Raw genomic sequence first — 14,090 nt, forward strand, 5'->3', positions numbered from 1 at the left:
GGGGTCTCATTACTGCCACCCAATGGGCCGGAGTGCGTAGAGTCAAATAATACAATCCTAGGTAGTATTGAGTCAAGCTGCAAAATAATAATAATAAAAAAACAAGGACCCCAAAACGACTATTGAAACATTTCAAAATATCGACGGTTTTTTTTTTAAATTAAATGTTTTATTTTAATCGCGCATAAATAAAATGTTACTTGAATTATTAATCTTAACCACTTTGTTTTCATTGAATGATATTGTAATATTGTATTATTATTAATATTATTATTATCATTATTATTATTAGTAGTAGTAGCAGTAGTAGCAGTAGTAGTAGTAGTAGTAGTATTAGTATTAGTTGTAGTATGCCATAATTACATTCCTGTTTTCATACTTGTTTATATGTATAATGTATTATTACTGTATTATAATAGAATGCCCTTGTCTGTATCTTTTTTTAACAATATAACACATTTAATTGGTACCTTTCATTCATAGGGAAAGTAAAAGTGCTACACAGTTAATAAAATGGAACATAAAACATAAAACAAGAAAAAAGATGATTATTTTACGTTTTGCATTGAGGTTAAAAACACTGCAACATTACTAATATCTATCTGTCTATCTTCCACTAGGATTGCTTAAAAAAGAAGCCTCTCAGATACAGGTTGAATATATCGGTTTTAACAATCTTTTTTTTAATTTTACGACTTTCTGTCCCTAATTTGTTTCCGTTACTACTGAGGGTAACACGCATGCGCACTGAAGCCCCACGGCACCATTCCCCGCTTCTCCTCGCAGCTTCCTCCCCGCATGCAAACATCCAGGAGCCAGCCGTGTGAAATATGCGTTATACATGAACATCTGAATACAAATACAAACATTTTTTACTTACCAGTGTTCGAGGGGAGTAACAATCTGACCGTGAATCTGCATTAAATCTCGTGAGTATCGCTTTCTGACTGATTGCTCATTGTTTGAATGGAGGGCCCCTCCGGAGCAGCTAACAGTTTGTCAACAGCATCAGTTCATTTAAAGCAAGAGTCTTATAATCACATAGCTCTCATCTATCAGTGTGAAAGCAGAGGATGTCACACTGTGTTGTTTTCTGTTTCTGTCGAGCTTCTAATCCTAAACCCTGAAATCAATGTTTACTGTAGCATGTCACAGTTGGACTTGTCAAGGACTGTGTCTTTGTTTGCTTTCGTTTTTTTCTTTAAGATTTATTGCATTTAAACACGAATCCACGTCGACATATTTTTATTTAAAACATACCACCCTTTGTTGACAGTATAACATTTTTATTTTAAGCCTTTTAGCTTTAAAATCTAAGGCAAATCAACGGTAGCTTAGCTAGCTTTGGCTAGCTGACGTAACGCTAGCTACATGTATAAATAAACCCAAACGCTTGATGGTTTTTAACCTGTAAATACTAGAAAACATAATATTCTGTGCAAGCTAAATTGCTTTTTTACATTTTTGAGAATTGCATCATTATTAAGTAACTGCAGCTGTGAATTGACTCCTACGTCAGTGGTTGTCAAAGTGGGGTTCGGGCCCCCCCTGTGGTCTTCTATGAGGTTTCAAGGGGTCCCCAGCAAAAAGGGGAGACATCTATTTTCACTGTAATTCCAGCCATAAGTAACAGTGACATAATGTATGACTACTTTGGTAATAGGTTTCTTACACTTTCTGTAATAAAACGTCTAAAAGCCTAAACATTTCGGGCAAATGGGACAACATCTTGTCAAATGGGGGTATATGGTCTAATTTGCGTCGGTTTAGGGGGTTCTTGGTGTGAAAAGTTTGAAAAACTCAGCTCCACATACACGACCAGCATAATTATCAAAGGGTCAATGAAATCTGGAACATCCTGCATAGTATACATAAAATCAATTAATCTCACAAGGAATAAATCTGTTATAACTTTAATTTATATGGAGACCTACTAATGCAAATAATGAGAATAATTACTGTTATAGTATCTGTTGTGTAATTTATGTGTCATGGGGGCAGAGGTGCAAACATTTTAAACATGTTGTGTGGTTTCATATTTAAATAATGCCATACAATAATAATATAACAAACTTTATTTACTTTGTTAGCACTTAACAAAGTTACAATGCGCCTCAAAAACAAACATGTACACCTTACATGTTTCTGCATCCTGTAAAAACTTCACTTTGCATGCAGCATGTCATACCGTTCTCTATAACTGTATGTGAATGTGGCAGCACGTACTAATTGATATAGAATTTCACTTTTAACATTATCTCTTGCTCCTCTGTTTCAGGATAGTGCACAGTAGATGCTCATTCACTCACCATGGCAACAGAGGACAAGAAACCAGAGACCGACACAAAACCTCCAGTGGTGCCATCATCATCTTCCAGTCAAAGCAAGGTTTGAATTGTTTTTCAATGTTTTCATTTTCTTTTCCTACAATTTCTACACCAGTTTTTTTTCTCTTATATAATTGTCGACAAATGTCTTTTTCCTGTACAGTCTGCTCCTGCCAAGCCTAACTACAGCCTGAAATTCACGTTAGCCGGCCACACTAAAGCCGTCTCCTCTGTCAAATTCAGTCCAAGTGGAGAATGGCTTGCCAGTTCGTGTAAGTCCTTTGTTTACATTCATCAACGAAGATTCATGGAGGTTGTAGCAACACTAAATGTGTATTTATTTTGCCTTTACAGCTGCCGATAAACTCATCAAAATCTGGGGAGCGTATGACGGCAAGTTTGAGAAAACTATATCTGGACACAAACTCGTGAGTTCACCTGAGAGTCGTCTTTATTACCACAGTTTTTAGGTTTTGAGAGATGGGATTGTATTTGTTTTTGTATCATCCTTGATAAAGATGATACAAAAAGCAGAACTGTGTATTATGTTATTTTAGATGTGTGTTATTCAGTTCTAAGACACATCAGTCGTTATAAAAAATCCATAGCCATGTTTTCTTTTATTGGTTTTACCCATTGAGAAAGTGAAGCCAAAATATCTCCTTTCTGGAAGCTGCCATCTTGCTTGTGTGATGTCATTTGGAGCCAGCGGTATGACGTCTTGCTCAACCATCCCGCTTCCTGATGGAGATTTTAGAACGACTGTAACAGCTGTTACGTATCCTTAAAGTTAACACTTGGACAAACATCAGCATGATAAGAACGGCCTAAAATGAACTTTGGGAAAAATGTTGTTTTACTCATTTCCCATCCGCTAACCTGGAGGGGTGTGGGATTTATGACCCATACTGCAGCCAGCCACAATCAAGATATTTTAGCTTCACTTTTGGGGAGCTGGAATGACGTCTATCTTTATATACAGTCAGTAGTTCTACCCTTGCTGTCCTAATCAGAGTGTCGGAGTTCTACCTGGCTAATGATTTCCCATGAATACACAGGGCATATCTGACGTGGCCTGGTCCTCAGACTCCAACCTCCTGGTGTCCGCATCTGATGACAAAACCCTGAAAATCTGGGACGTGAGCTCGGTAAGGCAGTAGATGAATTTGAATGATTGTGCATGTTTACACGACTATAAATAAAAGGGGTTGACTGTGATTGGTTAGAGCCCGTCTACATAAAGGTTGCAGTAGCAGCTTCAACGCTGTCTTGTTTTACATTACACATTTATGAAGAATGAAAACGAAATCCATGCTCGCTCTTTGGATTCATATCTTTCGCTCCTGTTGCTCTTAAATTTTTATCAGCATTAAATCTTCACAGTGAACTAGCTGAAGGCGGTCTTATCCTGCTCTTGCTTCCAGTAAAGAGTCATTTTTCACTTCTGTTGCCGGCGAGACATTTGTGACATTTTCATCTTACGTTTTTTTTTTTTTTTTTTTGGTTTGTTTACTACAGGGGAAATGCTTAAAAACTCTAAAAGGTCACAGCAACTACGTCTTCTGCTGCAACTTCAACCCCCAGTCCAATCTTATCGTGTCAGGATCGGTGAGTACGAAGCTCTTGGCAAAAAACGAACAGTAATGGAAACCAGACGTCAGACTTTTTGCTCAAGTGCCAGTTTTGAGCATTAAAAGCATGTCTGTGTGTGTGGTTTAAAAAAAAAAAAAAGTAAAAGCTATTAATGTGTTTTGTTTATTTTCCTCTAGTTTGATGAGAGTGTAAGAATATGGGACGTGAAGACTGGGAAATGTTTGAAAACTTTGCCGGCTCATTCAGACCCTGTCTCTGCTGTAAGTTAGTTTAATTTTAATACATATATCATTAACATTAGCAGAATCTTCTAGACCAGTAATGTGATGCTCTGTCTCTGCTACCAGGTTCACTTCAACAGAGACGGCTCCCTGATTGTGTCCAGTAGCTATGACGGACTTTGGTAAGAACAAACTGTATTATTCTTCCTTTTTTTAAACTGACATGGCTGATGTCAGCACAATTAAATAGCATCTCTTATTTACTGTTAATGTATGATGCTGAGTAAATGACTCGTTATGTTTGTTGTGTTGTTATGTTGTGTTCTTCATTAGCAGATTATTATTCGGTTTAAGACCTAATGAGTCTCATAACTGTCACAGTATGATATGCACTTATGTACCAATACTCCATTTTTTTGCTTTCAGACATTAAACCATTTTCTGTAATAAAGGAAATGATAAGATGAATATAAATAGATGACAGTAATGTCATGGTTCTACAAGAGGCAGATATTTTATTTTTGCTAATGTAATTTACTAAATCATGTAGTGTCCTTTGCTGAATGACAGTCTTCAACTAATGATTGACAAAGTGTTTATAAGCAAATACATGGTACTGTAGCTCCATGAAAACCATTACACACCTGCAGAGCTACAAAACTAATCATCATATTCTCATGGTTTGTGTCTTGCACTGTAGCCTTACAGTAGACAACAAGCCAAAATAATCTATTATTAATCTGACTGAAAATAAATCCTAATTTATATTCCAATCAAGAAATATCACCCTGTTAGCTTAGTGACAACCTCTAATAGAGTGCCATAGTTAAGTATATTTAACTTTAATATGAAATACTGTATTCAAATAGTCATTTTTATGACTTCTCACCGAGCCCAACCAACCTACACAGGCAATGACATCACTCCAAAATGGTGGCTAGCAACAAATTTGTCATATATGTGGTTTTAACTTGTAAAATCAGATTTTAGGCAATGTGTTTTTTCTAATATACTGTATTTGGGCACTACTAGTATCAAAACATGCATGTTTCATGTCCCCTTTAAGACTGACACAATTGCCTCGCGTAGCACTCTTGCTAGCTAAAACTATATAAAAAAACAGCACAATATGACTCAACTTTAAACACAGCATGAAACAAAATAATGACAAATGTTGTGAGCTTTTTGAACCAGGTGCTAAACAAGTAGCTGTCATTTTCTGACTTTTGGCAGACATGCTAAATGACACTATACAAGACTCTTTCAAATAAAAGCCCCAACTTTAATATCTAAAAAACCTAACTGTAAGAAAATACTTGAATAAGCATGAAAACAACATATTTTTCAAATATCCATAAATGCTGATTTAGAACAAGCATTTTTTGAGTTGCGTACATTTTGACCAATACAGATTGAAATTATTATTGTGGGATAAATACTCAGACAGTGTCTCTGTGTTTTTTTACCAATGGTGGTTGTGTTTCACTGAGCTGGAACAAGCATCTGAGAACAGTGCCAGCCTTTTGAATTTCTAAAACAAGTTCTAAGGCTGTGAGCAGACGAGAACACAGACTACAAAGTGACTCCATGACAAATGCACTTTTATATGTATTCCAGGGACTAAACATGTGTAGCAGATCTCTACCAGATGCATCTTTTATTCAATTCTGTTTGTACAGTGTTTGTTTATGGAGTCCTTTCACAGTAAAATATCTTGACTCCTAATTAAATGACAATGTTTTAATTATTTTAACAGCCGAATCTGGGACACAGCATCGGGGCAGTGTTTAAAGACACTCATAGGTAAGATTATTCAGTATTTGTAGCACCTCTATTGGTTTGTGGTGCGTAGTTTAAAAGACAGAAAATCCTCATGAATGAAGGCATCATAAAATTATAAGTATTTAGTAAACTCCTGCTCGTGTGCTGACTGTGCTCCTCTTGTTGTTAGATGATGACAACCCTCCTGTGTCATTTGTGAAGTTCTCCCCCAATGGGAAATACATCCTGGCTGCTACACTGGACAAGTGAGTATTACTTCCCATTGCACCTTTTCACCAGCAGAGGGCAGTATAACACTATAATAAGCTTGCCTCACTTGTAGGTTTGTGTAAACAGATTGTACATGTGATGAACGATCAGTTTGGTTTTACATTGCTGGTCTAATGCTGTATCTGTGTGAACTTTCAGCACGCTGAAGTTGTGGGACTACAGCAAAGGAAAGGTGAGATGCTTTTGCTAACACTCAAGTGTAAAACCAATGTGTTCAATTGTACTCTGCTTGAATTATTGTGGTGTATTATTGTGAAAGACTTCTGCAATTTATTCACTTCCTTTTTTTCTATTGGAAGAGTGTATATGAATGTGAATCAGTCTAATGTTTCCTGTCAAGTAAAGTTGCATTAGAGGAACATTTCTCAACTTTTTTTTGTTTTTTTTAGCATTTAGCACATACAAATATATAACCTTTCATTTCTCTTCCATCATTTCAGTGCTTGAAAACATACACCGGCCATAAAAATGAGAAGTACTGCATATTTGCAAATTTCTCTGTCACCGGCGGAAAGGTAAGAGCTCTTATTTTTCCACCAGCAGTCCAAATCCTTGATTGTTACACACAGGATATCTAATCTTTTATTTATTCATGAATCTGTGGTTTTTAATGCCCCGTGTTGTTTTATGTTATGAAATCACTGACGCTGCTGCTCTGTTGCAGTGGATCGTGTCGGGCTCAGAGGACAACATGGTGTATATCTGGAACCTGCAGACGAAGGAGATTGTGCAGAAACTGCAGGGCCACACAGGTACAGGAAACGCACACACTGTCTTACTCAGCTTGTTTTTCCTCACAGTGCAAGCGGCTGCGTGTAAATGAACCACTTCAAATAGAAATGTGTGTATTATATGCAGAAACTTATCTCCGTGTCCATTTTCTTTCTCGTCTCTTCTATCCAGACGTCGTCATTTCGACCGCCTGCCACCCAACAGAGAACATCATCGCGTCTGCGGCTTTAGAAAACGACAAAACCATCAAGCTATGGAGAAGCGACTGCTAAACCCCCACCCCCATCCCCCCTCCTCCCTTTTTGGATCTGTTGGGCCATTCATATTTCTTTTTTTTCTCCTTTTTTTTTTTATAATTTTTTTTTTTCTACGTTTTTGTTGTAAGAAAATCAGACTTTTTTTCTAACAGAGAGCTCCTGCTGGATGCAGAGGGCTTTCAGGTAATGAAATTCAGCAAGGAAGAACCAAAATAAGATACATCAGCCTCACGTCAGCTCTGCAGTGGACTCGCATCCGAAATATCCCCATCTGTCTTCGAACGCGTCACCAGATTGTGTTGTCTCGTTTAGGTTAATGGATGACTGTTGTTCCACTCACTTGTTAATGTCAGTTATGGTGCTTCAGTATATATATATTTTTTTTGTAACACTGCATTAACCCTTTGATGTCACTGCTTCACTTCAAACCGGCTTCCACATGTGCATTTATGATCCTGTACAATAAATCTAATGGTTATTTGGCCTTACGACAGTTTTTATTTGCCTTTTTAATTTGCCTGTGTAATCGTGTAGTACCGTCTTAATGACTTCAAGGTGGAGAGATGACTATAACAACAGGTACCCAAGGATCCCTCCTGTTCTATTATTTATTAAAATGGTACCACTATTTTTTTCTCCTTAAATATTAAATGTCAGAGCTCAAGTAAGTGCAGTGTGCCATGACAAGATATACTTTCCAATTTTTGTAAGTTCCGTGCTCATTACATCAGGATTCACAATGTCACAGAGTTTGATAGTTAAAAAGAAATTAAATGTCAGTACTTTTTTATCTACCAGAGCATTGAATTGAAAGTCCACCTGGTTCAAAATGATCTTCTTCTTTTTTTTTTTTTTTAACATTTTCCAGCTTACAACAGTGACCAAATGCAGTTTCTTTGTGTTTTAGTATTTGTACATATGACATTGACATGTATCGTGATTTATTTTAGCTGTTTTTTTTTTAATGTTCTGCTTGTTTAGCTCATAGTTCTGCACATAAAGCCAGCAGCATCTGTTCTCTCTGTAGTTAACCTGGATTTTGTGGACTATATGTTTGCATTGGACAGCTATAACCTGCAACTTAATAAAATCAGTTTTTTGTATGTTTCATGTTAAGACCAAAGTGTACAAATGAGTGTTTTTGTGCTTCTGCGTGCATCTATGGATCATTACACAGAGTTCACTTTCAAGTTTTTTTTTTTTTTAATAACCTTTCTGTCCATGAAAGATAGAACATCAGAGAACAACCCACAAAGAACAGATGACAAAAAATTCAATCTCCTTTTTGAAAATAGACAACAAAAAAATATAATGAAAGAAGACATTCCCCTGTCTTGCTGCGACAGGGTTGGAAAATGGCAAAGTAAAGGCGACACAGTTACCAAGGTGCCAAAGCCAAACTGCTCCTCTCACCGCTCGCTTTTCAGTCTGAAACATTTCTCTTCTCGCCTCTTCCATTAAGCTTTTCCACAAACGTATACAACAGCCCACAGAAGAAAAAAAGGGGAAAGAACAGAGTACATAAACAAGGGATAAAATTACCTTTGTACAAAAATAGATCTTTTTCAAGTGTTTTTTTTTCCTTTTTTTTCTATTTACTTGAACATTTTTACTGTCTATGCAACAAAGAAAGCAGTGATTGTGTCACACGATCAGCTTTTCCTGATTACATTTTTTTTGAACATACAATTGCCAAGCAACACATACATTTTGGAGGGTTTTAAAGTCTTAACCTTTTTTTTTTCTTTTTTTTGTCATCTTTCGTAGATTTTTGAGGTCCCATAAACTGCTGACAAGCTGGTTCTTTTTGAGTTTAGAGCTGCTGGGATTCTGCTGGTTGATCGAAATTCATTTTTTTTATAAAGTCATAATGCAAAAAAAACTCCAAACCCCTCAAATAGTTGAGAGAAAAACAAAAAACACACGGTAAACCTCCGAGTTGAAGAACACCTGGTGTGGAACGGTTTGGTCTGAAAGACTTGTCTCCCTCTTTCAATATTGGAAATACTCAAGGAACAGATTTGCTGATATATATTTATAAATATATACACATATACATATTAACAAAATATAGCTTTATGTTATAAAGCATTCATGTAGGTAATCATTCTACGTGGGTGATCTGTTCTTTTATCTTGTCAAGAAGACCCTTGTCTGTCCATTTCCTGCAAAAGGAGGGTGAGGGGAGGTGGGGGAAGGGGGGGGTGAGCTTGCACATCATCCACATTTTATGGCTTAAGATAACCTGCGCTCACCAGTCACAGTAAACTAAGAGGAGGAGACATCAGGCATGTAGAGAGCAGGAGGATTGGGGGTCACCCTGTCAAAAAAAGGTCTAATTGTTTCTGCTTCTCTTGATTCCAAAGTTTTTGTGTTTTTAGCAGACAAACAAGTATCATTTCTTCCAGAATATAAATACTGTAAACTGAGCTCGAGCTGGCAGTCAATACTGTCACCTGGATAGTTTTTGTAATAATACAGCCTCACTGAAACTGCTGAGTCATAATAAAACAAGGTTATTGCTCCTTTTTCAGTCTTAACAAGCACAAGCACAGGTGCTGTGGGGTTTTTTTGAGCAAAAAGGAACATGAATGTAATAGCGCTGTGACAAAGTGCCATCTTTCTGTCTGTAGACAAAAAAAAATCAAGTGATGTTGCAGCGCTGCTTCTCTTCCACTGGAGGGAGCTAACAGCTCATCCCTCACTCGCTCTCGCCTGAACTCGTCTGACTGAAAGTAAATGTTAAAGTCCTGCTCGAGGTGTGCAGAAACTGACATTTTCAGAGTTGGCATCTGAAGCAGCTTTCTGCTCTTTTTCTTCCAAAGAGAAGAGATCATTGGGCGTCTGGGGATCCGTTTCACAGATGGTGGATTTACCTCCCGTCTGTGAAACTGGTCCCTAATCATAGAGAAAAATGTACACATGGCCATTGTATCACTGCTGTCTTGGTCAGAAACCAAAAGCCTATGGAGTATTTACTGTGCTACCAGAATAATTAGACTTTTTTTTAGACTTATTAGACTTATTAATAAGCCAAAAAATTTAGGAAAAATATTAGAAAATGGAGCTCTCATCTTATAAACCACTCCCGCCACCTGTGCAACAGCTGGCCAATAAAAGCTCCTGTTACTGCTCTGTGGATTGGACTTCATTTCATTTTTAGTGCTTTAATGAGAGCGAGCACAGAAGGTAAACTGTAAATGTTTAAGCGGGAGACGAATGAGTCATAAGGTGGAACATGAAAGGCAGAAACATCAGTAAATGGAATATTAAAAAAGTATGAAATGTATATTCCAAAAAATCTGTATTGCAAATCCAGTTTTAAAATTCAATTCAATATTAATTTATCACTTAAAAAGAAATTGAATTATCTTATTTTTGCTTTTCAACGCCAATCTAATTAGTATTTTGTTAAATGTATCAAATTTATGAACTGATTGAAGTCAAATGATTATTCTTTTGGCACATTGGAGACTCCATACAGCTCAGACTGTTAACCATCAGTATGAAAACACAGTGCTCAGGTTTGTTTCTTGGGGTTCAGACACTGTCAAGGTGCTTATGAAAGAGTGGTGAAAATCTCTTTTTAGTGTTTTTCCTCATATCACATTCTGCTATATACTTGTTAATTAACATGTCATTAAACTCCACTTTGCTCCACTGCTCCATTAATACAGTGGCGAATGAAGGCCAACAGCCTCTAGTTCTTCCATGTGAGCCGATAATCAGTCAAGGGTGAGTAAATCAGTGCGGAATGACAATCATATATCTGAGTAGCAGAGGGAGAAGAAAAAAAAATGTCTAGAAGATATTCACTCCTGTTTGGGAGAATATTACAGGGTACCCACATCTAACCGAGATACCAACACCAAGACATCAGACCAGTTTAAGCCACACCGACATGCACCTGCTCTGTGGACAATCTTTGGAAATGCACTCGATGCATAGTTTCGCAGCAGCTGCAGCATTTAGAGAAGGAGGACAGGGAAAAAAAAAAAAAAAGCAGAATATGGGCATAAAGCATATTTATACATAACATGGAGATATTCAACATTTTCAGTTCGACTTGAATGACACTTGGTTGTCCAGAGAAGTGCAGAGAGAGCGATTGAAGAACAACCTGGCGCCGAGAGATCCACCTCAGAGGGTTGAACGCGTCGACATCAGCTCTCCGTTTAAGGAAACCCGACTCCACTGTCATGAGGTTAAGTGCCAAGTAACAAACAAATAAACAAATAATGGCTCTGCTGCAACGATAAGCGCTTCTCCCGCATACTGTAAAGGGTTTTTACGGCCAAGAAAAAAATAAAAATAAAAATAGGTGTGTGAAGAACTGAGGATCGAGGGATGGAAACAGAGGTAATTGTGCTGTTGTTAAATGGATAAAAACTAAAAAAAAAAAAAAAAAAAAAAAAAAATGATGTCAATACTGTGTATGGTTGTAACTTTCTGTACAGGTAGATACGAGGTGGGTTAGAGAAAGCTGCTGCCCCCTGCGTTTGGAGCGGGGGGGTGGGGGGGGGGGTGGTGGTGGTGTTGGTGGGAGAGGTCTTGAGTGTGGAGGTGTTAAATGGTGTGCTGAAATTCACATGAAATGAGAGGCGGGGAGGGGTCGGAGAGGGGACGGAGATGAGCTCAGAGGTTCATCTTGGGAACGATTCGCCCCCAAACCGGAACTAGAGTGTTTCCAGCCGTCCAAAAAAGGTTGCTGTGATCACCATGAAAAAAAGGCCAAAACTTTTCAAAGCAAGATGACAAAAACTTGCACCTGCTGGTCGCCACGGTATCCAGTGACGTAGCATAAAGCTAACGTGAGGCAATGTTGTTTTGTTTTTTTTAACAACAGCCTGGTTTCTTCCTGTGTGCACAAGAACTGCGCCGATTGTACGTAACAAGCTCCCCCAACTCCTGGATCAATCGATACATTAACTACAGGGCTGATTAGTGGACTCATATAACCGTCCTCCCCAGATGTTGCACAGTGCTAACAGAGTAAGACATGGTTGTATTTGTTGGAATTGGGCAGAGACCTGAGCTTGTTTTTTTTTTTTTTTTTTTTTTTTTTTCTTGGAGTTTCTTGCAGTCTTGTTAACCCACCTCTCTGAGTTCTATTCCAGAAAGCTCACACTTCAAAAACAGCTAGTGCAAGACCTGACGTGTTCAGTCGAGTCAGGCAGGAACAAGATGAGTTCCCGGACGTGTTTTTTTTTTTTTTTTGTTCCCCGCCGCCGCCGTCGTCCCTTCCCCCAAAGTAAGTTCAGTCCTGAAAGACAAGAGAGGGCTCAGGTCCAAATCTAGACCACCCGAGGCTCTCCGCAAGTCCACGATTGTCCCGATCACAACGCTGAGTGTCCGAATATGACATCACTGCCGTTTTTTGTCTTTTTTTTTTGTTATCATTAATATACCTGCAAGCAAAACTGTGGATGTTAAAAACCCCCCCATCATCTCTGCTTTCTCTTGCCAAGGTGTAGGAAAAGCACAGACGAAAAACGATGGCTCAATACGTTTCTTTTGTCCTCTGTCCGTCCTCGCCTCAGTCCACTGCTGTCACTCGTGTTGTCGTGAGATTTTTCATATATATATTTCTTATTTATATATTTTTACAAGGTATAAAACAGACCCATACACATCATGAATTCATGTTTTTTCGAAACACATCAAAAAAGGGAGGAGGGAAGGAGGAGGAGAAGGTGTGGATGGGAGGTAGGGAGAGGTTCTCTGTCCAAAGTCGTCACGTGATCTGTCCCTTTGCTGGAGATGGGGTTGGTTTTCTTTAAAAAGGACTCTGCTCCCGATCCATGTGGAGGAGGAGTAGGAGGAGGGGAGGAGGGAGAAGAAGAAGAAGAGGGTGAGGAGGGCTCCACCCTCTCTGCTATTATGTCATTTGATGTGGGGCTTCTAGCATCTCCATGAGGAAGGTGTCGATGGGCGTGTCGCCAATGAGCTTAAAGAAGAACAAGTGCTCCAGACACTTGAGGCCGATGGAGCGCAGCGCCGGTAACCGCAGCAACAGCTTGGCAAATCTGTCACAACACAAGACCAAAATAAAATGTCAGCGCTATACATGAGACAGGAAGAGGGATGGATATGAGTTCAGACATCACTGATACAACACATATAGTATAACACATTCACTATAATGACCTTTGAGGGAATGGCTAATAGCGGATGATATAGAAAGAAGCTCAGATAGCACTAGCATGTTAGCTCGTTAGCTACGGTAGGGTTAGTACATCACCAAATTCCTAGATCCACACATTTCATCAAGACATGCATACGTCTGGTGCTAATTTCTGGTGCGAGCGACCAATTAAAAGGCTGATATTGGCCTATCACAGATGTATTGGTATTGGTGTTTATGCCGTAAGATATGTGCCTATATATTTTTGTTCAAGATATATAGGCGACATTTTATGTGTATTTCATTTGCATTCAAGTTTCATATACATATTAAATTCCCAGTCAAGTTTTCATTCTTAAACTGTGAATGTTGTTATGTCGTAATGCCATTACATATCGAATATCGGCCGATATATTGATATCGGAATTATTTTATTTCCTAATATCGGTATCGGCCCCAAAAATCCAGTATCGGTCGGGCCCTAGACATAACTCACAACTATGAATATTTTTGTTCAATTAATTTTAAATGCATTCAACCAGTCTGTGGTTGCTGCTATTTTGTGAGGGAAAAATCTTCTTTTTTTCTCTCTCTGTGTGTGAGTGAACTGCACAGTTGAACTTGTCTTTGTGTTTGTGTTCATACCTGCCGGGCTGCTCGGGGTACTTCTGTTTGCAGTAGGCCTCTAAAGACGCATAGACTTTCTCTCTCAGAGCTTCTACTTCACCTGGGTTGGACAGACCTTTAGAGTCTGTGGAGACACACACACACACATACACGCACA

The 14,090-nt window shown here is 38.4% G+C and overlaps 2 protein-coding genes across 8 annotated transcripts in view; one reads left to right on the forward strand and one right to left on the reverse strand.

The window, feature by feature from the left end:
* Positions 1 to 775: 775 nt before the first annotated feature.
* On the forward strand, positions 776 to 8,292 carry LOC128380075 (WD repeat-containing protein 5). Of its 2 annotated transcripts, XM_053339767.1 has the most exons (14): positions 776 to 929; positions 2,279 to 2,388; positions 2,491 to 2,599; positions 2,682 to 2,755; positions 3,386 to 3,475; positions 3,846 to 3,935; positions 4,097 to 4,180; positions 4,268 to 4,323; positions 5,898 to 5,944; positions 6,093 to 6,168; positions 6,332 to 6,365; positions 6,634 to 6,708; positions 6,858 to 6,945; positions 7,097 to 8,292. In XM_053339767.1, exons 2-14 carry the CDS (start codon positions 2,311 to 2,313, stop codon positions 7,195 to 7,197), a joined length of 1,002 nt encoding a protein of 333 aa, XP_053195742.1. In that variant the 5' UTR covers positions 776 to 929; positions 2,279 to 2,310; the 3' UTR covers positions 7,198 to 8,292. The 2 variants fall into 2 exon arrangements, with proteins under 2 accessions (XP_053195742.1, XP_053195743.1); XM_053339768.1 differs by lacking the exon at positions 4,097 to 4,180.
* A 3,715-nt stretch (positions 8,293 to 12,007) lies between these two features.
* Positions 12,008 to 14,090, reverse strand: part of rxraa (retinoid X receptor, alpha a) — a 105,683-nt gene continuing 103,600 nt past the window's right edge. For all 6 annotated transcript variants that reach the window (XM_053340690.1, XM_053340689.1, XM_053340688.1 and 3 more), the window contains 2 exons: positions 13,952 to 14,057; positions 12,008 to 13,208 (listed from right to left, as the gene is read on the reverse strand). In XM_053340690.1, the coding sequence (XP_053196665.1) occupies positions 13,061 to 13,208; positions 13,952 to 14,057 (254 nt within the window). In that variant the 3' untranslated portion in view covers positions 12,008 to 13,060. The remainder of the gene's footprint in view (positions 13,209 to 13,951; positions 14,058 to 14,090) is intronic.

Source organism: Scomber japonicus, chromosome 19 (genome assembly GCF_027409825.1).
Source record: "Scomber japonicus isolate fScoJap1 chromosome 19, fScoJap1.pri, whole genome shotgun sequence".
NCBI lineage: Eukaryota > Metazoa > Chordata > Actinopteri > Scombriformes > Scombridae > Scomber > Scomber japonicus.

What these genes read in the sequence shown, in the direction of transcription:
- LOC128380075 (XM_053339767.1), top strand. Translation starts at nt 2,311, where the DNA reads ATGGCAACAGAGGACAAGAAACCAGAGACCGACACAAAACCTCCAGTG. An exon ending in CATCTTCCAGTCAAAGCAAG is followed by an intron (nt 2,389 to 2,490) that starts GTTTGAATTGTT and finishes TTTCCTGTACAG; the next exon opens with TCTGCTCCTGCCAAGCCTAA. An exon ending in CTATATCTGGACACAAACTC is followed by an intron (nt 2,756 to 3,385) that starts GTGAGTTCACCT and finishes ATGAATACACAG; the next exon opens with GGCATATCTGACGTGGCCTG.